Source organism: Uloborus diversus, chromosome 5 (assembly GCF_026930045.1).
Source record: "Uloborus diversus isolate 005 chromosome 5, Udiv.v.3.1, whole genome shotgun sequence".
Lineage (NCBI taxonomy): Eukaryota > Metazoa > Arthropoda > Arachnida > Araneae > Uloboridae > Uloborus > Uloborus diversus.
Genome location: NC_072735.1, coordinates 90,901,026 through 90,926,943, shown reverse-complemented (window position 1 = coordinate 90,926,943; position 25,918 = coordinate 90,901,026). Strand labels below are relative to the sequence as shown.

Genomic DNA, 25,918 nt, shown 5'->3' with positions numbered 1-25,918 from the left:
ACCGTCAAAAATCACTTTCAATCATTGGTGGCAAGGTTATATGAGGAAGGTATAGAAAAGCTTGTGCACAGGTACGACAAATGCCTAAATCGTCAAGGTGATTTCGTGGAGAAATAACATGCATTGTACCTTACTTTTGATAGTAAAATCTTTTTTGAATATTCCCCCGTTTTTTTTATAGCCAAACCGAGCTTGAAAAAAAAAACAACCCTCATGTTTCCAAGTTTTTACAGGGTGCTTCATGCAACAACTGATACATATGTAAAAGCTGGAATTGCCAAGGTTTTGCCCCGAGGTTGTGCTTGCTATAAACTTGTTTTACTTTAAACAAATACTCTCTCAGAAAGGTTAAATAATATTTTTCCTGCATGAGCATTAGGGTTGTTCCAAAATACATGTAAAAAAAGTTTCTCCTAGATAATAGGACACCTCTCAATATTTTTAGATTTGTGGATAGTAATATACTAGAAGAATTTTAGCTTCCTATTACAACTGAAAGAGGGTGCTCAACCCCCTCCCCCAAACTTCATATGTGTAGGGAGGGGGGTTAAAAATATGTTGAACTGAAAAAACAATACTACATATTACAATATATGTGAGTAATACGCATATACATTGCAATAAAATAATTATTTACAAAAAAAAAAAAAAAAACTACCGGGGAAATTAAATGTTTCTAAATTTGTGAAATATTTTATGCTATGGTTAATGTTAAATTTAGGTGTCATTGAGCACCCTCTTTAAATTTTAGTAAGTAGCTAAAACTTTTACAGCATAATACTATTAATAAGTCTAAAAAAAGGGCGCGTCCTGGACTCTAGCTGAAAAAGTTTTTTTGAACCACCCTAATGAGCATGTCTAATCTGAAATGAGCCTGAATCAACAGAAGATAATTTCTGGAAAGTTTAAAAAGGAATTGCAATATTTAGAAATGAGGTTGCTTTTTCTCACCATGTGAAAGTACCTTACCAAATCCCAGCTCTGAGAGCTTGGAAAGTTCAGGGTTTACAATATGAATGTACATACCTGCATTCTTGCTAGCTCCATCCATGGCTGTCATCCTGGAGCTCTGCTCACTGCAGGCATTCTCTTTCATGGCATAGTAGATCATGCTGGCTAGAGAGTACTCTTGGTAGCACTTGATGACATCCGCATCCAAACTGTCGTATATAGAGATCTTCTCTGCTCCCGAGATGGCTTCCGCACTGAATACCGGGATTTCAGATGTGGCGTATGATACGACAGATCTGAGGAAAGAGGAGCAGAAGGTGTTATGTTTTTGAACACTAGGAGACTAAGATCAATAAACACCTTTGCGCGGAACAGTAAAGAAACGTAAAGTAACAACGTCTAAAAAGCACAAATTCGCAGGTTAATTTCGCACACATATGTTTCGGCGTTTCAGGGAACGCCTTTTTCAATGCAAAACGTAGTGAGCTTATGGATGGAAAACATCCGGATATCTTCTCATCCATAAGCTCACTACGTTTTGCATTGAAAAAGGTGTTCCCTGAAACACCAAAACATATGTCTGCAGCAAAGGGGCCCATATGCAAAATTTTAAAGGTGGGGGGGGGGGGGGGGGGGGCTCAAAATTTTTCCCCATGGTTTAGCAGAATATTTTCCTCATGGAAACCCATTTCAGTACAGATTAGAGATATTAAAATTTTTAATAACTTATTCATTAATGGCTAGAAAAGAAATTTTTATACATTTTTGCAAAGAAAAAAGCACTAAAAACAAGGAAGTTCTCATTTCTGGAGCCCCTCCTTGCCCCCCTATGTGGGGGCCCTTGGTCTGCAGTAATCTGCAAATTTGTGCTTTTTAGATGTTGTTACTTTATGTTTCTTTACTAGGGAACTAAGTTCAAAATTCACAAATAAGAAGCTGTAAGAAAAGAAAGTGAAAGATAAGCACCATTCCTTTTGGGAGCTGCCGAATACTGGAAAGTGTTTCGATAATAAAACTCTGTAAAATAAGACTCTGAGTAAGAACAAACGCCTTTAACTGGATTTCTGTATAGTCGACAAAAAACGCTGACAAAACTTTTTAATGGAATTTTCTAAAGATATTTGTAAGACAGAAATTGCTTTAAAAATCATGTTAAGCTAAATCACAAGATAGAAAAGTTGTCTGTAAACCAGGACACTAGGGTTCATAGATAAAACTCTGGGGGTTTTAGGAGTCAAATTAAAATATGAAAGAAAAGTTATAAAAAAATTAACTGTAATTTGAATTCCGAAACTTTGAATTAAAATTATGTTTTTCGCAATCACGAGTGGCGACAAGACTCTACTGGTTAGAGTTATTGTTTCTAGAAATGGCTCCCCCGCCCAAGCATGTCCCTCCTCCTGGGTGCTTACGTGTATATAGTTGTGTGCGTGTGTGTGTAGGCTTACGTGTGTGCACGTAGGCGTGTGTATTAGGGTGTCCCGAAAAATTTTTTTTCCGTTTTTCTTAATGCAAGACCTCTCAAAATTTGCGAAATCGATCGTAAATTACAAAAATAATTTAAAAAATAGAATAAAACTATATCTTCAGGGCTCTACCGATCGTCAAAGTTTTGAAAAATTGTCATTTTTATGGCAACTGAAAAAGAAGTACTGTGAATAAAGTTATAAATTTACTATAAAAGCTCGACAGCTGAAATAAAAAGATCGTGATTCGTAATATCAACACGAACAGAAAAAAAAATAAACATATGGTGATTACTACTGTAAATGCCTATATGGGAATAACCCCCATTTCCGCAGTAGAATCGTCCACGAAGCTTGGCGCCACGTCTCGATTTCCATGCAACAATATGTTACTGACGACTTCGACTTTGTTTGGTTTCAACTTGCTAATTCCTTTTACTTGTTTCGAGGGCTTTCTTGGCTTGACTCACGGGTGTTTTCTTCGTAGCCAAAGTAATTTTAATGCTATAAAAGTACAGTTGCAATTGTTAGTGTTATATGCCGATTCTGTTAGTTTTAAGTAATGAGTTCGAGACGTAGTGAGACTACTTGTGCTATACTGGGACCCTACAAGGAACTTGATGATCGGCAGCCTACCGAACGAACGATGAACGATACGAACCGATGAACGATACCTACTGTAAAAGACGTCATAAAATTTATTTTATTTGTCAGGAGCGAACAGAAATGTATGCATAATGGAAAGGACCCTTCCAGTTCAGATATATATACAATTGTTTCTGAAAAAATCAACAGCATTTGGACAAAAGCTTCAATTCCAATCGTAACTAAGGAACGAGTAATTCAATTATTAAAATTCTATTTCGAAAAGTACGTCAATTTGAAACGATACCCCAGAAGCAAACGAAGTGATAGTTTTGAAAATAAACTGAAGTGCTTTTTAGAGTCATCTGAGAAGCTCTTCGACGTTGCGGCTTGTAAGTGCCCTGTATTTGAGTCTTGTTCGTGTTTAAAACCTAAAAAAGTTCCCATCAATGAGAGAAGCTTCTTGTTGGATCAAAGAAATGACAGGAAAATGGTGATAAGAGGTGTCGATAAGAAAGAAACAGCTAGATTAATGAAACAACAGCAGAGAAAACTTTAAAGGGCAGCAAAAAAGTCTTCTACTGAAAATAACGATTCTGTCTCAGCAAATTTTTATGACGATTCAATGCGTGAATTTTCTCCAGAAACGTATCCCATAACAGAGACGAATACGGCCTCTACAGGGACACCATCAACTTCAACGACAAATAGGAATACACTGATCTTGCCAACAGTTGCTAAGGTCTGTGATAGATACGGTTTGTCGACGCGATCTGCTGCTGCTGTTGCTTCTGCAGTTTTAGCTGATGTCGGCTTGGTTTCAAAAGAAGATTTAACTCTAGTTGTTGATAAAAACAAAATCCACAGAGCTGTAGCTAAAGCTCGGAAAGAAGCTTCCAAAGATATTGGAAGTATTGTTATAAAAAGCATTTACTTTGATGGACGTAAAGACAAGACTCTGATAAATGAGAAAATAGGAGCTCGTTACCATCGCAAAGAAATTTTAGAAGAGCACATCTCAATTTTAGCAGAACCCGGATCAATTTATTTGGGACACACAACGCCAAGTCGTGGCACTGCAAAGGCAATTGTAACTTCGATTACAGCTCTATTAGAAGGTCAATGCTTGAATTTAGGAGACGTGATTTGCGTTGGATGTGACGGAACTGCAATAAACACCGGTTGAAAGGGTGGCGTGATTCAATATTTAGAGGAGTATTTGGAAAGACCATTGCAATGGTGTGTGTGTATGCTTCATGCCAACGAATTACCCCTTCGTCATTTATTCTTGACCTTAGATGGTTGCACTTTGGGTCCTAAAGAATATTCCGGACCTGTTGGAAAACAGTTAGCTGATTGTGAAAATAAAATGACATTGTCTTTTTGCGCGGTGGATGGTAATTTGCCTAATTTGCCGAAAAATGTGGTTGATGAACTAAGCACGGATCAAAAATATCTTTATGAGATTTGTCAAGCTGTATCAACTGGTTTCTGTAGTCCTGAGCTGGCAAATCGCCAACCTGGAAAAATGGCGCACTCGAGATGGCTTACTTCTGCTAATCGTATACTCAGACTTTATGTAGGTACTCTTAATCCAACAGAAAATTTGCGATTACTTGTTAACTACGTGGTTAAAGTGTACGCTCCAGTTTGGTTCTTAATCAAGCAAAAGTCATCTTTTAAGGAAGCAGCCAAACATCTTTTTCAAATGATTGTGTACTCTCGATTTTTACCCGAAAACTTTAAATCTGTTGTGTATTCTGTTATCGAAAGAAATGCTTTTTTTGCGCACCCAGAAAACCTGCTGGTCAGTATGTTGTTTGATGATAGGGAGCACATTCGGGAGTTAGCATTACGAAGAATAAAAAAAGCTAGAGAGGCTGAAAGTAGCACTAAACGCAGAATATTTAAAACACCAAAAATTAACTTCTCTGCTAAAGATTATACGGAAATAATTGTCTGGCAAGAGTGTCAGGTTACAGCACCACCGGTTCTTCGACATATTTCTAACGAGAACCTTCAAATTATGGCAAAAGATAATAGCTTGGAAATCGTTGACTTTCCTTGCCAATCACAATCTGTGGAAAGATGTGTTAAACTAATAACACAGGCTTCACAAAGTGTTACTAACGCTACTTCTAGAGATGGCTTCGTTAGAACCAAGTTGCAATCTCGAGCAGAAATGCCAAATTTTGGACACAAAAATAAGTTTAAATTCTAAACTTTTGTCATTATTTATAAACTGTAGTTTGTTTATTTTTTTTTCTTGTGCTTTGTTTCATTAGTTTCTTAAATAAAATGCTTTCTAAACTTTATTTTTGTATTTTTTAAATCATATCGTTTAGGTATGTCAAAAATGTAAAATATGCAAAACTTCAAAGAGCGGTAGAGCCCTCAAGATGACACGCAATTCCATTTTTTTTAACCTTTTTCGTGATCTGTGAAAAATTTCGCAAATTTTGACACCTCTTGTGATAGTGTAGCTCAAATTTTTTTTTTCTCATATATGGACGGGACACCCTAGTGTGTATGTGTGTAAAGGCGTGCGCGCGTAGGCGACTGTGTATGCGCATGCGTGTGTAGGACATGGACGCCACCGCCCAGCAAAAGTGGATTTCGGGGGACAGTGCTCAGGACCAGCCGCGCCGCCGCCGGTGGACGGTGGTGCTGCAGGCCTGGTCCAAGCTGAAAAGGGAACCGGAACATCAAGGGCGGTCAAGTGAGAACAATAAGCAATCGTGATTGCTCAAAAAAACCAAACTACTCGACTAGGCGCCGTTCGCTGGAAAATATTACAGACAGAATTAATAAGGCTTAGACAACTTGTTTACAGTTCAAACTTGCTGGTGCACCCAAGTTTTAAAATATAATACAATGCAAGGATGCATGTCACCTGGAGTCCATATTAAAAGGTGCTTTATATTTTATGGCGAAACTAAAAATTTGAGGGTTGGAGGATATCTGTCATTTTTTCACACTTATAAAAGTTTAGGATATCTTTGAAGATATAGGGCGAGCGGTAGATAACTAATTTTTGATTGAAAACGGACATTCCTTTTGTTAGTGACATTTTTCCACTGTTATTAAGTAAACCAAATCAATCATATAAATTATTTTTTTCTTGAAACAAATTAGAAGCCATAAAACTTTCTTCAGGTGTTTGCTGTTCATGTTAGAGCATCAATACTTAATTAATGTCGGAAACAGCAGAAAAGGATAGATATCAAATTAACGAGCACAAATGGAATTAAATCTGCAAGACAATGTGAAATCAGGAAACATTTTTAGTTGCAAAGAGAAAAGTCAAAGAAAATGATTTTGCTCTAACTGTGAGTTAGTTATAAAAAGTATGAAGCTATAGCGTTAATGTTTTTATAACCACAATCGACTTGTGTCACTGTAAGATGTGGCGACATCTATATTTATTACTGTTGAAGAAAATATTATAATTTTGAAGAACGACATTGAATTAGGAAAATTTGTAGTAGACAGCAAAATTAATATCTGCCACGGGCATAACATTTCATAGTTAGAAACTATCTTTCAGCAGTACATGTTGTAAAAGGCAAGTTGACAATCATTGAAGTTCGTGACTTTCTGAAAACGACATTGGGTATGATTAAAATAGATATTTCTGTTGTCCATGCATTTATAGGTGCATATGCACCAGGGTTGGCAAGGTTTTGGACATTACGGTAAAAACCATGGTTTTTAGCTGTCCAAAAACCTTGTGTCCAAAACTGTCCGAAAGTGTCCAAAACTATATATTTAGAAAAATTGTATTTCGTGAGAAACAATTAAAAACAGAGTAAAATGTATCAAAGTAATGTTTTATATTAAATATTTATTCAGTGAGAACATTCAACTTATTTATACAGCTGATTTTAATCTAGTTATATAGAAGTTGAATTATTGATTAAAATTTCCATTTGCATGCATGAGTTAATTTTATTTTTTATTTTATTTTTGGTAATAGTAAATAAATTTCCCTATGTTTGTGCATGTTTGCAAATGAAAGCAGGTTGGCAAGGTTTTTATCATCCTGTTCACAACCCTTGTCCTTGTATCCGAAGGTGTCCAAAACTATTTCTTGAGAAACTATATTTTGTGAAAAAATATCAAAAACAGAACAAAACATGTCAAAATTATTTTTTTGATGATTTAATATACTTATTCAATATGAACATTAAAATATAAATATATTTGAAACTTATTTATGCAGCTGATTTTAATCTAGTTACCTAGAAATTAAATTCTTCATTAAAAATTTCAATTTGTATGCAGGAGTTTTCTTTTTTTTATTCATCAAATTTTTTGACATTTTTGCATGTGTGCAAAAGAAAGTGTTCAAAATATAGTGCAATAACCGACTTAAATGCAATAAATTACAATTTTTTTTAGTTGCAGAATGTATTAAAAATATGAACTAAAAAAAGAATAGCACAAGTTTTATAATATAAGTGTTTATTCATCAATTTCTTGTTCTTTAATCTAAGATTTAAACAATTTTCACTAAAACGTCATGTAAAACTTATTTTCGAAAAACATTTATTTATTTATTTATTTTTGCACCTAAATATAGCACATTTAATAACATTCCTTTGAGTTACAAATGGAAGTGAAATTAGCTGTCCTAGTAGTATTGTGAATTTCCTCTCATAACTCTACCAACTCTTACATTAGGAAGTTTTTATGTAATAGTTATTGGCAACTTCGTTAAGTAAAATATTTTTTAAATGAACAATTTGGAGAAAAATATTATCAAATATACATTATAATGAAACCTCATTAATATCGATATTAGTGCATTACAATTATTTCAGCAAATATAAATTGATTAGATTATGCCGCTTTAACTTTAGCATAGTTTTGGACAGTTTAAGACAGTTGCGGACACTGTTGGGCAGTTTTAGACCGTCAAAACCACCTGTCCCATTCTAAACTAGTTTTGGACAGTCCAAAACCCAACCCTGATATGCACATATGAAGGGACCGAAAACACTACCAGGGGTCTATCCAGGGTTTTTCACAGGGTCCGTTTTTTGTGAAAAATCAAATATTTTTGTGAAAACAGAATAATTTTCTGAAAAACGAAAAGTTTTTGTGAAAAATCAAAAAAGTTTTTGTAAAAGGTTTTTTTTCTTTTTTTTTTTTTTTTTGCAAAATAAAATTATCTTGTAAAAACGAAAAATTTTAAATTTATAAGCATTAATAAATGCATTGGGGGAGGGGGGAGGCTCATTGATAACATTAAAACATCATACCATAAAGGTAAAATGTTAGGAATATTTTCCAAGTCCCTGTGAAAGGTTTACTAGACGTTTATATATTTAGTGTTAATGTTAATTTTATAGTTGGTAACCGTATCTGAAGTGATCACTTGTGTAATTTCTTCCCCAACCTATAGCTATTCTATTCGTTAGCAGTACCAAGTTCAATTCGCTGATATATGTTATTATTGTTTAGATTGAGAGCAGCGGGAGAAAGGTGCTGAGGCAACAATATCAAGCTGCAGGTCAAATAACATTTTCAGAAAAATTTATAGCAACAACATCGTTGCTGGCTATTTTGATTCTGCTGCGATAACAAAAACAGTAAGCATCATAGAAATATGCAGACATTTCTTTTGAAAAATTAGCCATTATTACGATTTTAGATTTGCTTTTACAATAAATGATTTGTGAAAGATCCGTTTTTGTTGATTAGAATTTTGTGAAGGGTCCGTTATGGTTGATCGGAATTTTGTGAAGGGTCTGTTTTGAGTGATCGTATTTTTGTGAAGGATCCGTCTACGGACCCAAATTTCCTCTGGCCTGACCCCTGACTACACAACATTCTTTTGGGGGCAAACTGAATTTTAGACCCAATTCCAGATTTTCCCATATTTTCTGGTTTTATCTTCACACAGAAAGATTATTTTGTCATTATTTCTTCGTTTGATGAGGAAAAACTTACTTGAATTTATTGAAGATGATAAGACCCCTCTCATAAGTGAAGCCACAGTTGATCATGTAATCTGCAATTGTGGTGGCATCATCAAAGGTAGGTGGTCTTTTCCCATACTCTGAGAACACAGCCAGGATGTTTTTCCCAAACTGCCTGTAAAGTTGAAAACAAAATTTGACAGTATTCGAACTGAAAGTGCGACAATATGTTAATTACCTAGGTGGCGTAGTTGTTTTTCTACGTATATAAGCACGAACTCTAGAGTTGGAAAGGTGCTCAATTGGTTTAATGGTTTGTTGGTCAAATTTGACGCAGTGTCAAAATGTATAAGTTTGATTTATTTATCAGCTCAGTGAGCATATTCTTATTTTTGAATGTAACATAAACCAATAAATGGTTTTTTAACTTAATGTCTCTTGCTTTGCTACTCTGTTATCTACCAATGGTTATGGGGCCATTGCAACGCAATAATAGTTATCTTCAAGCAGAGACAAAAGTAGTAGATTGACGAGAGTAAAAACATCTACTTGGAACTTTTTATTGCCGTTTTGTCAAAAAAGGAAAATGGCTGACTTCGCTGGAGACACGGAAGACATCGGGATAAAGGTTGAGAAATTCAACGGATGTGAATACAGACGTTGGGCAGCTAAAATGAGGGCGGCGCTTATGGGAGTTGGAAGCTGGCAAATTGTTACAGGAGATTCAGTGAAACCTGATGGAAAGGATCCGAAGGAAATGGCCAAGTTTCAGCGACTAGACGAGAAAGGGTATTCTCTGATGTACAGTTGTTTGGAAGAAAGATACCAAGAACTTATTGATGACACAGAAAGCTCACACGAAGCGTGGAAAGTTCTGAAGGACAATTTCGACATGCAGTCCCGAGCAAGATTGGTGAGAAATTTAGACGAATTTTTTCGTATTAAGTTTAATTCCGAAAATGAAAATATTGGAATGTTTATTAGGAGGGTTAAACAATCTGCTACTCGTTGTAATGAAAGTAATCATAAAATAGATGATTTATACATATGCTTTCAATTAATAAGAGACTTGCCTGATGAATTTAATGGAATTGTTCAGAAATTGTATACTGTAGATGATAAAGATTTTACTGTTGAAAAAATCTCCGAAGCTTTGCTGCTAGAAAATAGTAGGTTAAATTTAATCGATTATGACAAGGGTAAAAATGAAAATTCTGTTTTTGTAACAAAATATGAGAACCGTAAAAATAGCGCACAAAAGTTAACTTTTGAGAAAAATAATTTAAAACGAGATAATGTTTTAAAAATAGGCCCATGTCATGAATGTGGTCTTTATGGACATTTAAAGCGTAATTGTTTTAAATTTAAATCTAAAAACAAATCGAACAAAAGTCTGAAACCGAATTTTAAAGGTTGCATTACTGAATCTAACGTAAATCTGAGTGTAATATCAAATGATAACAAATGTTCAGATTCTGATTGTAATGTAGGATTTGTAAAAGACTTGAAAACAGGTTTTGTCCTGGATTCTGGAGCCACAAATCACTTCGTAAACGATAAAACTCATTTAAATGACTTTCGTGAAATTAAAGAACAAAATATGTCTGTTGCAACTAGAAATTCTCATGCGCCGATTAAAGGCGTTGGTACGTTAAAATTTCATGTGAAATGTGATGGGGAATTTGTGGAAGTTAATTTGAGAGACGTGTTATATGCTCCAGATCTGAGGCGAAATTTATTTTCAGGACTTATGCTAGATAAGTATGGTTATAAAACTGTTTGCGGAAATGGTAAAGCTACCGTTTATTCTGCGGATCGTAGCAAGTGGTTTGAATTTAAATTAGGGGATCAATTCTATGAAATTGAACCAATTTGGCAAGAAAATAGTCTGAGAAACCCTACAGCAAACGTAACTTCTAGTGAGAAAATTGAACTTTGGCACAGACGTTTTGCACACTGTAATTATCATAAACTGAACCAGATCTCAAAGAGTGGGGCCGTGAGGGATTTACCAGAGATACCAATTTATAAGAGTATCTGTGATGTATGTCAGGAAGCAAAATCTAAACGTTCATCTTTTAAAAAATCAAACACAGTGAAGGCTCAAAAGGTGTTAGAAAGAGTTCACACTGATGTATGGGGAAAGTCGCCTGTTAAAACAGAAAATGGGTATGTGTACTATCTTTCGATAATTGATGAATATTCAGGTCGTGTGTGGATCTATCCTTTAAAAGCAAAATCGGAGGTGTTTTCTAAGTTTAAGTTATTTATTTCATTAGCGGAAAAACAATCTGACTGTAAATTAAAATGCGTTCGTAGTGATAACGGACTTGAATTCTGTCATATTGAATTTGGGAAATTTCTTGAAGAAAGAGGGATTAGACATGAAAGAACTGTTATCATGACGCCAGAAATGAATCCATTTGCCGAAAGCTTTAATGGTTACGCAATGGATGCCGTTCGGGCAATGTTAATCGAATCTAAGTTACCAAAGAAATTTTGGCTTGAAGCGCTTTTTCATTACGTTCATGTAAGAAATCGAATTCCTGTAGGAAAAAGAGTCAAAAGTCCTATTGAATTATGGTATGGAAATGTACCTTCAGTCAAACATTTTAGAGTATTTGGTCGTTTGGCTTACGCTCACATTCCTAAGCAAAAAAGGGATAAATTATCACCTAAGGGAAAACCGGGTGTTATGGTTGGTTATGCCGTAAACACAAGGGGGTATCGAATTTATTTTCCTTCTAATGGTAAAGTTATCGAGACAATTCATGTTAACTTTGATGAGACTAAAATAGCAATGGACGCGATACTGGGCATAAAAAACTCTGTACCTTTAAAGAATGTTACTGATGTAAACATAAAACTTAACGATTATGAGTCGGATTGTTCAAGTGATAGTGAGAGTGAAAAAATTGAATTAAAACATTCACACTCAAAATTAAAGTCGGAAGATTTATCTAGTCGGGAACAAACTTCTGAAGAATCGGAAAGTGAAAGTACAGGTGATTCAGAAAATCAAAAAAATTCGAAATTGAAAAATCCAGTAAAGGGAAAATGGATTCGTTTCGAACAGCCCAGAAAAGATAATTCGCGAATAGATGTGTTTTACAAACTTGAAAATGATAATCATAAGTTCAATTGTATCAAAAATGTGAGGAAATTTTGTAAAACAAATAACATATTATTTGATAAAGATTTTTTTAATTTTAAGCCAACTGGAAATTTAGACGAAGTAGAGGTCAATTTAGTTTTTATTCCTAAAAATGTAATTGAAGCGAGAAACTGTCTAGAATCTGCAGATTGGGAACGTTCAATGCAGCATGAACTTGAAATTATGGAAAAACGTAAAGTTTACGACTTAGTACCACCACCAGATAAAAATGTAAAAATAATTGGTTGTAGGTGGGTGTACACTAAAAAGTTTAATTGTAAAGGTGAAACAAAGTCTTTCAAAAGTAGGTTGGTCGCACTTGGGTACTCACAGGGGTCTGAAACGTACGAAGAAGTATTCTCCCCAGTACTGGACATATCCCTTATACGTTTATTTTTCACAATATTTGTAGTAATTTTAAAATGGAAAGATGTCCAGCTAGATGTCAAAAGTGCGTACTTATATGCGGACTTAAAGCATGAAATTTATATGAAACAGCCCCCAGGCTTTGTAAATTCAAAACGACCAGATTGGGTTTGCAAACTTAATAAAGCTATTTATGGGTTGCATCAATCTGGAAGGGCATGGTTTCAAACATTTGATGCAGTTATACTTTCTTTTGGATTTGTTAAATTAAATTGGTGTAATTGTGTTTACATGCTGAAGAGTAAAAATATATTGTTACTTGTTTATGTAGACGATATAATTATATTTGGTGAATGCAAATCAAATATTATCAATGTTGTAAATGTATTGAAACAAAAATTTGATTTAAATTACTTAGGTAAAACTTCTAAATTGTTAGGAATTGAATTCGAGCGGAATGATAAGTTAAGCTTACATCAAAGAAGTTATATTAAAATTTTAAAAGAACGATTTAGTTGGATTAATAGAAGTTTTGTAAGTTTACCTATGGTAAAGGAATTTTTGTCGAAGGATCATCAGAATTTGGATGAACAAGTTGCATTAAATTTGCCTTATCGTAATTTGTTAGGGTGTTTGGCTTTTTTAGCGACTCGCACAAGGCCGGACATAATGTATGCTGTGAATGTACTTTCTCAATACAACAGAATCCTTTAATGGATCATTGGAAAAGTTTAGTTAAGTTATTTAATTATGTCTTAGACACAGAATCGTTAGGATTAGATTTGGCTAGAGCTAGAAAATTTCGTTTAAGTTGTTATTCTGACGCAGCACATGCACAATGTTTAAATGATAGAAAATCAATCAGTGGTAACATAATATTTTTGGATAATGTACCAGTTAATTGGCGAACTGCTAAACAAAAATGTGTGGCTACTAGCTCGATGGAGTCGGAATACATTGCTCTAGTAGAAGCAGCTAAAGAAATATTGTGGTTTACGAGAATTTGCAGGGAACTTTCGAATTTGAACATTCAATTTGATGAATCGCTTTTATTTTGTGATAATACTGCTGCGATTGATTTTGCAAACTCTCCAATCGAAAACAAACGAACTCGTCATATTGACATTAAGTATCATTTCTTTAGAGATTTATTAAAGGAAAAATATTTTCAGTTGAAATTTGTATCAACAGATAAAAATTGTGCAGATTATTTTACGAAGCCGTTTACAAATCAAAGGCGTAAAAAATTCTTGACCATGTTGTATGGTGAACAGTTATAATTTGTGTTATGTTCTGTTATTTATTTTTTTAGTTTTCAGTCCGATGGGGCCGAATGACAGTATTCGAACTGAAAGTGCGACAATATGTTAATTACCTAGGTGGCGTAGTTGTTTTTCTACGTATATAAGCACGAACTCTAGAGTTGGAAAGGTGCTCAATTGGTTTAATGGTTTGTTGGTCAAATTTGACGCAGGGTCAAAATGTATAAGTTTGATTTATTTATCAGCTCAGTGAGCATATTCTTATTTTTGAATGTAACATAAACCAATAAATGGTTTTTTAACTTAATGTCTCTTGCTTTGCTACTCTGTTATCTACCAAAATTAATATAATTGATTTAATGTTTAAAAAACATTTTTTTTAAATAAATATTTTGTCTTGATTTAACATTATTCAGATAAGAGAGGGGGGAGGGTATGCCAGCAGAATTCTTTTCACACATAATGTAGCTATTTATTTTGATAAGAAAATTAAACTTATGCAGCAGTAATGAAAGCAAAAGAAGTATGTCGTTAAATTCTTCAGACAAGCACTCCTTGATTGGTGAAAACTTATACTTTGATGTTCTGAAGAAATATCAAGAAATTAGAAAAAAGAAAGGCAGAAAGACAAACTGATGTTCAGCCCTCAGACAAAAGTCTGCCCTCATCCCAAGGGCACCCATATAGGGGGGCAAGGGGGGTTCAAGTCCCCCCCTTTGAAATTAGAACTTCTTTGCTTTTGGTACTTTTTTCTTTGCAAAAATGTAAAAACATTTATTCTCCAGTCATAAATGAATAAGTTATTAAAAATGAAATATTTTAATGACTCTAATCTGTCCTGAAATCGGTTTCTATGGAGAAAATACCCTCCTAACCCATGGGGAAAATATCTGAGCCCCCCCCCCCTTACAATTTTTGCATATGGGCGCCCTTGCCTCATCCTGAAGTCTCATATCCATCATTATTTATCCTCATATTACAGTAATTTTTTGTGGGTATCCCCCCCCCCCCCATGTTGGTTTTGGACATCAGATCCTCAACAATGAAGTTGACATATCCAAAAGGGAAAGTGGTAGAATCATACAAATCACTAAATGAGTACAAAACATTTGTATATGATTTATTCTTCAAGTGCTTAGCTCTTATTTGGAGAAAGTGGGTGGGGGTGCTTGAGTAGTTAAATTGACTGATCAAAAAGCATATTTTCATAGCTAATTACAATTTGAATTTTAGGAAATGTCTAGTGAAATGTTTGAACACAGCATTGCATCATAAATGAAAAGTTTCAGGAATAGAATGAACAAAGAGAAACTTAGCAACAGCCAGACCATCTCGTTAGAATGGTGGTAAGTAGTGATTCCTAAAGTACCATCAGTGCAATTAGACAACACATTTCAAATCCAAAGTACCCAACAGTCTGCACAAGCAATCAAAAGATGCTTGCATGAAATTAGAAGATAACAAAATAGAAGACCAGCTTCTTGTGTTCTATTGAATACCAACATTACGTTCAAAAACAAGTACAGCATGAGGAAGCAGGCAATGGAGTTTAGATTGGAGAAATATCCATTTTACATACACAAATGAATTTAGAATGGCAGAATACTTGGCAAACAACTATTCCCAATTGTAATTGATTGCATGTCAGGATGCGTAATGTGCTCACATTTCATCCCTAGGTGTTGTTACATCTCACATTATATATTGACAAAAATTAGTCAATTTGAATGTTTGATCTCTATTTTTTAGTCATTTGCCTATCATTACCACAGGATTTTTAACAATTCTAAAATTTTTAATGCTTGACGACCTTTCCTTACAGTTGTTGAAAATTCATCATTGAGGAGTGTATAATCAAACCAGGTTGTTATGTACAATCATTTGCAATGATAATTAATAATAAATTACTTTATTAATTTTTTTTTCATTATTTTACATCAGTCATGTATAAACACAAATTTGACACTACTATGGCACGTACATGTCATTTTAGGGCATATTCAAATATTTTTATTAGTTTGTGCACTTTTTTTTTTATCTGCAATCATAGGTTTACAGGTATAGACAAATATTTTGAGAGAGTTAATTTCAACAAGTGTTTTAGGGGGAGTGCTTGCTTGTACATTATTTCTCCATTTTTAAAATAGAGATTTTAATCAAATAAAAATTAGTCCATATTTTTTTACAAAAATCTTCCTAAAATATTATTTTTTCATCAGCTTCATTTAACTTGCATTTAAAAAGCATGCTGACATTTAATTGATATCATTTTGACAATAAATGATAGTATTTGACTGGTGATATTGTATTTTGCATGATAGGAGGTAAACTGTAAGGAATCTAACTAAATGATCTATGCATTTACTCTTGTGGTAAAGCACTCATTATTTTCTTCATGGATTGTCAATATTATTGGTACATCTTTTTTTTCCAAATAAAAATTATTCACATTTTTAGTAAGAATAAACATTGTGGTTGATTTTTCAAAATGTTCATTGTGAATTTTATTGTGACATTCTCCACAAACATACATAGCCACCATCGCTGTATTTTTAATTTTTTTAATGGCAAGAGAAAATGTAGTAAATCTTTATGACAGTTTATTTTAAATAAGAAGCTTCATTTATTTGTAACAAATTCATTTTTTTCTTATATTCATCTTAATCTTTTCTAAGTGTACAATCAAGGAAATTAAGAAGGATACTAAACACTGATTACGGGAATAATAGATAGAGGTGGCAATACTAGATGCAAACAAAGTGTGTAATTTGGCTGTGTCAATAACATATGTTTTGAGTGGACAATTACTAATTAGTGACAAGTAGACTGAGAATATTGTTTTACTTTCTTTATCGCAGAAAAAATCTCCAAAAAGGGTAAAACTTTCTGGCAGCCCATTTGTTTTCTTTTGGTCTACCTTTTCAGAGAATGAACTATAAGTACTTTTGGTCCTTTTTATAACTGCAGGTTTCATACTCAACTTAAAATTAAAAGTAAGGAGTTTTTAAGGAGTTTTACAGGCGTTCATTTTATTTTTTAAGGACTAGTGTATTGTTTAAAGAGGCACATTTCAAAACATATTTCAGAAAAATCATGCACAACTCTTTTATTATTCATTTTGCTTTCATACAATACATTGAATGCACAAATTTATAGTAAATTTACAGCAAAATATGCATTTACTGCTTCTTAGACTTGAGCCCACTCGAAATCAAATTCAAATGCGAGGGGGAGGGGGTTAACTAGAGTTTCCAATGCTGATCCTGCGGGATTCCACACCATATTCAGTGGGATTAATCCTGTGGGGTTGACAGCAAAATCCTGCGGGATTTTCAATCCCGTAAAAATTTTGAATGCAAACTTTTGACAAATGTTGCTGTCCATAAAATGATTATTTTTACAAGTATCATCTGAAGTTTTAATCACCTGTCTGTCTGTCTGTAAGAAGGGCAAAAAAAACTTTATAAGTCTGATATGATGAACGGTAGATTTATTATTTCAATTTCTTTTTTCAATCAAAAAAAAAAAAATCACAAACCTTGCCAACTACACATGTTACGTATTAGTTAAAATGCTCAAAATAATTGAAACAAAAATTAATTTCAGCCAGCGATTCTGTACTTTCTAACATTGGACAATCTCAAAGAGCAATAATTTTGCTAAAAACTTTTAGTTTAATGAATTTAATAAAAATATAAATATAACTTCATTTCTCTGACTCTTTACAAGGCATAGTAAATGTCACAAATGCAAAAAATCTTTTTGCCATGGCGGATGCAAAGGGATTGCGATTTTTGAAGTGAACGCGTTAAAAGTAAACAGAACGGCACATAAAAAAATTTATTAAAGTAAATTATTTTAGAATTGCATTTTAGAGCTCTACAACAAACATATTATTAATTGAAGCAAAAGTCAAATTAAACCAGCGATTTAGATTTTAACTTTTTGACTCTCATAAAGGACACAGAATTTTGTTTGAAGATTTTAACTTTGTGATTTTAAAAACAACAAATTCAAAAGTCTAAAAACGGCAAAAAAAGAATTTGTTAAAGCAACAAAAATGTAAAATGATACTTTAAGAAGTCTTCAAGATTTTTTGATTGTCAACATAATCATCAGGAATTTAGAGTAAGGAAAAAAATTCGGATGTAGGGAAGAAAATAGTCTAACAAAAAAATTGGATTTCTGGTATTAACTGACAACAAAATACCAGAATTTTGGTAAAATTTGGTACATCGTATGCACTCGTATCGGATTAATGATAGAAGGAAATCTTTAAGGCCATGTAGATTAAAAAATAAGGAGTTTGTAAGGAGATAATAGGAGAATTCAGGACTTTAAAGGGCCCATTTTTTATTTTCTTAAGAAGCAAGAGTTTATAAGGAGTGTACGAACCCTGTAACTCCACATCCTTCAAAAGACTATAATACTATGGTGAGATTTTAAGGTTTTCTGCTCTTTTTTTAAAAGATGTTTTATGAGTTTTAGGTGATTTATTCTTCATCTAATTCCAAACAGATAATACACAATCGCTTAGAAAAATTAATTATATTGCATAAAGTTTATGTGCAATAAAAAAACCTTATTTTAGTAAGATTAAATATCAATCATTAATGTTATAAAAAGAAAAAACAGCTTTATTATCATAACTCACCTCTGCAGCATGGCCCTTGACTTATCTCCAATGCAGATCACCTTCATGTCAGAGTTGTCAGCCGCTTCCCCTAGCATGCCCTTGATGCGTTTGGCCACACCACTGTGCACTGCACCGCAAAGACCTCTGTCTGACGTCATGGCAACGATCAGGGTGCCTGGCTTGGCAACATCTCCTTTCACTTGAGCACTTTCATAAAAAGCTATGAAGTGATCACAGAGAAAGTTTATGATCAAGAATTAAAACTACAGGCATAAACAAACCACTAAAATCAAGCAAAACATTGACCTCCCACTCGCGTTTTTTTTTTAAAATATGTTTTGTTATAAGAACAGAAGAAACCGAAATTCAATCACCTATAATAATGAATTAACCGACAGAATTATCAGCGCCTAAATTGTAATGAAATTCGAACATTTCAAATGTATGTTTAAGAAAAATGATTTTGTTTCAAATATAGTGTATTAAAGCTTATGAAAACACATTGACGTGAGATAAATACCTTCAAAGCACATATATCAGAGACTTAGTTCTCAAATAGCATTGTCCAGATTGCATGGGCGCCAATATGCAAAATTGTAAGAGGGTTGCTCAAATATCTTAACCATGGTTTAGCATGATATTTTCGCCATGAAAACCAATTTCAGGACAGGTTAGAGTCATTAAAATTTTACAATTTCAATTACTTATTCATTAATGGCTGGAGAAAAAATATTTTTACATTTTTGGAAAGAAAAAAATACTAAAAACAAGAAAGTTCTAATTTCTAAGGGGGGGTGGGGGTGGGACTCGAGCCCCCCCTTGCCCCCTTAAATGGGCGCCTTTGCCAGATCGTTATGTTTGGATATACATCAGATGTCCGACTTTACTTTTTTGTAAATTCATTTACAAAAAAAATAATGTGTCTTTACTTCTAAAAAAATATTCAGTTCAAGATCCAAACCCTAATTTTGTTTGAAACATGTGGAAATATTTTTTTTTTTAAATCTTCGATGGTATACTTGCCCAGTTAACGTTTTGAATGTTTAAAATTGTGCATTTTAACAAAGGAAAATTTTTTTTTAAAGATATTTGAAGAATATGTTTTCCATAATTTATGTCAAGTTCTGTCTTTATACAGTATTATAATTTTATTCAAAATTATTTGAGTGAATTAAAATAAAAATTATTTAATGTTAAAAACTTCAAAGTTTAGGTCTGTGATTGCTCCTACCTTTTGAAAACTGTACAGAACAAAGTTTTTAATGCAACGCTAGGTTTTTGACTCTTTGAAGGGAAATTGAACCTCTTGCTTTACCAATTGTCCAGATTGTGCTGGCCGAGTAAAGATGAGGACCCATTACTTTTCTAGTCTCCAACACTATCACTTTTACAAAGGCAAGATGTTAACCTCTTGACAATCTTATTATTTTCAAGAAAATGGTCATATAAGTGAATATATTTTTTTGTCAAAATAATTACACAAATAAATGTATTTGTACAATATTCATATTTTTTCTTCTTCTCATTATTAGATTTTTTTTACCTTGAACTTTACATGCTCTAGCCCGGAAATATCACAGGAACAGAAAGTGAAAGACCAAAGCTCAGGTTGTGATTTCGATGAGGACAAGCAGGAGGGGGTTAATTAAAAGAGTATTGTCTTGATTGGGTGCGAAAGCGTTTGGAAGTTTATTATTAAAGGTAACCCAAATGACTTCTAATGAACGAGTTACAAAATATTGCCCAATTAAGAAAAAAATTTTATCCTGGAAAAAAAAATACACACTACAAACTAAAAGCTTGGAAAGTTGAAACATGGGGGAATTGAAAATAAAAATGACCAGCCACTTCAAATACATACTGTTGCCAACCAGGCAGATAATTTGTGATTGAAATGAATGATCCTTTTTAATTAAAATCACAGTGAAATTAAATTGTAACAAACTTTAAGGGACAGCAAATTTTGTTCACTATAACAGGAATTTTTCTGTAATGGAATTCAAGCAATGTATTGGAAATTAAATCGGGACTGAATATTTATTTTGTTGGAATGGATACATAGGCGGATTTAGGACTGAGTTCCTGGAGGGGCAGGATTTTTTTTTTTTTTTGAGCATCATTTTTATTGCCCCCCACTCCCATGTTTTTGTCTGTTTCCTGTGATGCATAAGTCCATGCTTTACTTTCTTCTGCGTCGTTTTCATTAATGTGTGTTTTCATGCTATCCTTTTTGAATTGACCTTAAGAGAGGTGACTGGTATCAACAGAGTGACGCAAGGCTCCCTTTTAAGCGGGATATAGAATATCACCAATTTTAGGGGGTCCGGGGTATTCTCCCCCTGAGGATACTTTGTAAAATGGATAGAAAATTCTGCATTTTGAAGCCTTATAAAGGTTAATTGGATAGACATAGAAATTGATAAATAGCTTATACAGTTGTTGTATATTGTGCAAACTTTGTAAGAAACAGCCATTTTAAGTTTGAAAGAAAAAATAAACTATAGATTTCTCCTTACAACAACCTTTTTTTAATTATAAGTAGTGCAGAAAACGAAAAGGAATAGAGGTAGTGTATCATTTTTTCCTCCTGGCTAAACAGATTAACAATATGCAGTAGAAGTAATTGGAGCCCACTTTGCTTCGGATTTTCAAAGACTTTTCTAATTATTTTCAAGGACTCTAGAATAAATAAAATTATTTAACACATATCATTTGTACTTTCCAGTCTCTGATATTTTAGTACTTGATTGTAAATTTTTACAGTCCTGTTCTAACTTTGTGAGAAATAGCTATTTTAAATTTAAAAGAAAAAAGAAACCATAGATTTCTCATGACAACAACTTTTCTTCAGTTGCAAGTGGGGCAAAAAACGAAAAGAAAATAAAAGTAGTGTGTATTTTTTTCTGTGCTAAACAGATACTACAGAAGAAGTAAGATAAAAGCAATCAATACAAAAGAATTTCCAAAATACTGCATTCGGGATTGAATAAATAGCAAGATATGAAACATGTGAGTCACAAAAATTTATTTCAAATAATATGTTACAAACGTGAGAACCATGATTTTTACCTTTTTAATACAGGATAGGAGCTGAAATTTGACATATTTTGGCATTCCTCCCCCTCTACCATTTGTTAGAAATTTTAAAATTTAAGATTTGTAGCCACACGTTTCCAAATATTCAAGGTTTTCAAGCACTTAAAAATGAAATTAGTTTTTTCAAGCAATTTCCATTTTTCAAGAAACGAATCATGAATTTTTTTTGGGAGTTAGGGTTACTTCAAAGCAGGGGCCCTAAGCAATAGCTTGTTTATCTTATAGGCAAATTCAGCCCTGTTTGTAATTCACTCTTACCTGCAAATTTTTACTTGATTTTTTCGTAATTTTTACGAAAATTCGTCAGTTTTTACGGTTGAAGGATTTTTATGATTGTTCCAATCTTTGTTAGGTTTTTATAGTCTTTTATAAAAATTTCAGCAAACTTTTTCAAAACTTTTGATGACTCAATTATTTAGATTTCAATAGTGACAAGGACTGCCTCACTTAGACTTAGATGATTATGTCTTACCTTACTTTTTAAACAGTATTTATAAAGTAAGTAAAATTTTACTCTTCCTCTAAGTAAAAAGATTAATTTAATCAGAACACTCAGATAACTGAATTTTATTCAATTTGCGGTAGTATTTATTCTCTCTCACTCTCTCTTTTTAAAAAAAAGGAGAAAGAGAGAAAAGGGAAAAACTATGTTTTTTGGAATTTCTCAAAAGGCCAATTAATCTATTAAGAACATAAATATTATGCACAAATATGCTTCAAATGTGGACACAAGTCATAATGATTCGTTTTGTTAGCGCTATTTCATAGATCATTTTGTTAGCGCAAATGGGCGGGGGAGTTTTTTTACCCTTTGCTTTAGGTTCTAATTTGTTAAAATAATCGTCAATTATTATAAGTGTTGCAGCTTAATGTATAGCTTGTTTAGCCTATATTTTCATATACTTGTCCAAATGGTTTAAGTCATGATTTTTTTGTTTTAAGATTTTGGAAGATGTCTTACTACTATATAAAGTCCTCCCAAAACTGGGGAGCATTGCCCCCTATGCCCCCCCCCCTATAAATCCACCTATACCCTTCTGAACTATTCAAAAAAGAAAATAATAATATATATATATTTTTTTTTAATTTTTGGAAGACATGTTGTTATTACATAAAGTCCTCCCAAAACTGGGGGGGCATTGCCCCCCTCTGCCCCTCCATAAATCCGCCCATGAATGGACAGTTCGTTGTATTGGTATTTGTTGTTACGGAATTTCAATGTATTTTCAAACAGGTTGAGGGACTTTTGGATCACCCTGTACTTAATATTTTATTGAAAAAGAATGTTTCAAAATACAAATTTGTAATGACATTAAACTAGAAAGCAACACTAAGTTATTTTATTAATAATTTACTGTTGCTGTTAGAATTAACAATACACTACTTTTGTAATTAACTGCAAGAATTGAATTGATGAAACAGATTTAATACATAATGAAACAGATTTATGTTCAAATTCTTGTATATAGACTCAAAATACTTGCATCAAAAAGTAAAATATGTATAAGTACCAAATCAAGACAGGCATTGTTACTTACATTGGGCCCCCTCTCCAAAGGGCTTAGCTTGTTTAAGCTCTCTCTCTGCTCGAGCATACTTAGCTGCAGACACCATCTTCATACTCTGGGTAATTTTCTGTATGTTTTTGACAGACTTCAGTCGCATTCGAACTGGAATTTAAAAAATTAAATTATTCAGAGCTAGTTTTCATCTTACTATATTAATCTATAATCGCTTAAAAAAATAAATAAAAGTGAAACATTAAAAATCTTTTTTCCCCCAATTTATTGAAAAAAGTCATTACACAAACATGAAACATCGAAAGCACTTACTGTCCTTCAGGGTGGCCATTCCACGGGATTGGATACTAGAAATACAAAAATAAAATTAAAATTTTTAAATAAACACAATATCAAAATTTTAAGGAAAAGCTTATACATCTAATAGTTTTAAAAACTAAGAAAATAAAGTTGTATCATTCGAAATCTTTAACTGGTATCTGGGCAGCATAAACAGTGCAAAGCTGCTAAGTACATAGCAGATTCTTGAGAAAATATACATTTCTAAGAAGGGGATGAAAAAACAAACATTTTTAAGAGAAAAAAATCTTAAATTTCAGCAAGCGAAGACTTGTACTGTAGTTTCTGGGACTTAATCCACAGAAAGCATGCATTTATATGTTTAGACTTGAGAATCTTATTTTTAAGCATTTCTCGGTGATCATTTAGAGTTTATAATTAATCTAATAATGGTTCATCTTGCAGACTGTTTTTGAGGTTTTCAAATTGAATTGCAAAATGCTGAAAGAAATTCTGCTGCCGAGATCGACATTCAGTCTCTTATTTAGGAAAGTTTGAATAGTTTAAAAGCCTTCTGTAAAAGACATTCAGAAGCCCATTTATTATAGTTAAAAGAACTACTAAAAAATTATCAATTATGGAACAATTAAAAGGTTTATTTTGGTGTAGTAGATCCATAAATAGTAATAATACCAAGAGCTTGAAGACACACAAATTTGTAACTTAAGATTGCATTGCTATATGTTGCAGGGACAATTTTTTAACTAGGCAAAAATATGTCTCAGGGACATAAGACATCTACGTGAAGCCCCTTTTCACCGAACAACAAAGATTAAATGATAAAATTGAACAACTCCCATGCACATTAAAAACCGATTGAGAAAAAAGATCTTTTAAGATTTAGATGACAATTCAAGGACGGATACAAGGGAGGGGTGGTAGGGGCGATCGCCCCCTACACCCTCTTGAGCCGAGGAGCAGGAACTTGCTTTAGGTATATTTATGACATTAAAGTTCCAAAAATGCAATGTTACACAATCTTCGATGGCGTAAGGAGAATGGGAGCTCTTTCCCGAAATTCAAGTCTTGAAAATGAAATCCTAGTCCATCTCTTATTTCTCTAGTCGATAAGGACTGGAACTTTCTAAATAATTTTTTTTCTAAATTGAAGTTCCAAAACCATATTTTTAGATGATCTTGGATGATATTCGAGATAGGTTCGAGGGCTCTCAGTGAATATTTTTCAAAAGAAACACAACTGTAGGACACACTTTTGATTATGTAAGGGTAAGGGACGGGGTTTAGTATACTCCTCTGAAAATTTTTAGAAATTGAAGTTCCAAAGAGTAAAAAATAATCGCCCACTCCTTGAAAATTTTCTGGATCTATCCTTGCATCGATTGCATGAATTAACAATTTTATTTTCTTTGCAATGCAATTAAATTACTTGAAAACACTGAACGAGAGTATAAAAAATACAACTGTAATTCTTTTAAAAACTGCCAATATGTACAAGTCTTGTAATACAAGAAATGACATATGAAGCACTAATTTCCAGAAATATTGATTTTTTGCTAAAAAAATTCTTGAAACCACATTTCTAGTTACCATAGCAGAATTCACATAGCATAATATAGAAAAATAATTAAAGTATTAATTTTTCCAGCAACACTCAATGCTTGTAACAAAATTTGGTGAGTTTCAGACAAATGAATTCTGGAATTTTGTTGCAACAAAACTAAAATAGCTGTTACTGCAACAAAAAATAAGTTATTTTAAATCGGCTGAAAACATATCAGAATACTCTCCTGGAACTGAAACTCAGAAGAGTTCACAAGATTTTCGTTGTTTCTAATTGTGTAAAAGATCAACAATTCAATAATTACCATATTGGAGAAAGGGTCACAACTTTTGCAACTGTAGAATACATTTTGGAATGGTAGAAAATGCAAAAGTCTAAATAAAAGTTTTTTAACACGACCTTCCGGACGTGAGAAGTAACTGTAGATGCTTTGCTCCTCCACTAGTTTATCACAAAAGAGGTGTGTCGTTGAAAAGATCTGCAGATGATTGACATGAATTAGTGTCCCACTTAGCCGGCTGTTTTTACACTGTAGGGAAAATTAAAATAACGTTGAAGTTCTTGCATCGCAACCAATTAACCAAATTTTTTATCAATTAAAGTATCAAATTATTTTATTTAAAGCAGTAAATTTCCTTTAGTTTCAAATTTAAATTAATCAGTGGATTGGTTAAAATGTTAAGTTTCGCCGGCTACTTACACCTTTGAGAAAAGTCCAAGTTATAGGCGTGTCTAAGACTCAGTGACATCACTTCCTTTTTCCTAAAATATGACATGCTGCCTGTTCTTTATACGTAAACCCCTCCAACGAAAAGAGTTTAATTGTCTTTTTGTGCAAAAAAAATCACACAGATAAATAAAAATGATTTTTTTTATATATAAATAAACCAAGTGATGACTTACAATTGAGAATACGCTCTAAACGAATGACTTGTCATTCGAATTTTCCTGCTATAGGTTAAAATCGTTCTAAAGTGTTCATATTTTTAAGATATTTCTGTTCGAGATGGCAACTTACTCCGAATGTTGTTTGTTTTTGTTGTCTTTTCTGCTTTTCTCCTTTAAAAGTTTTTTGTGCACTCTTTCATGTTTTATAT

At 33.1% G+C, this 25,918-nt stretch overlaps 1 protein-coding gene across 1 annotated transcript in view; it reads right to left on the bottom strand.

Annotated features, from left to right (window-relative positions):
• Positions 1-25,255, bottom strand: part of LOC129223413 (ATP synthase subunit gamma, mitochondrial-like) — a 30,156-nt gene extending 4,901 nt beyond the window's left edge. Inside the window, exons 1-6 of the mRNA XM_054858008.1 lie at positions 25,126-25,255; positions 23,273-23,307; positions 22,979-23,110; positions 18,363-18,564; positions 8,958-9,101; positions 1,027-1,247 (exon numbers count right to left, since the gene is read on the bottom strand). Of these exons, the coding sequence (XP_054713983.1) occupies positions 1,027-1,247; positions 8,958-9,101; positions 18,363-18,564; positions 22,979-23,110; positions 23,273-23,307; positions 25,126-25,169 (778 nt within the window). The 5' untranslated portion in view covers positions 25,170-25,255. The remainder of the gene's footprint in view (positions 1-1,026; positions 1,248-8,957; positions 9,102-18,362; positions 18,565-22,978; positions 23,111-23,272; positions 23,308-25,125) is intronic.
• Positions 25,256-25,918: the final 663 nt, after the last annotated feature.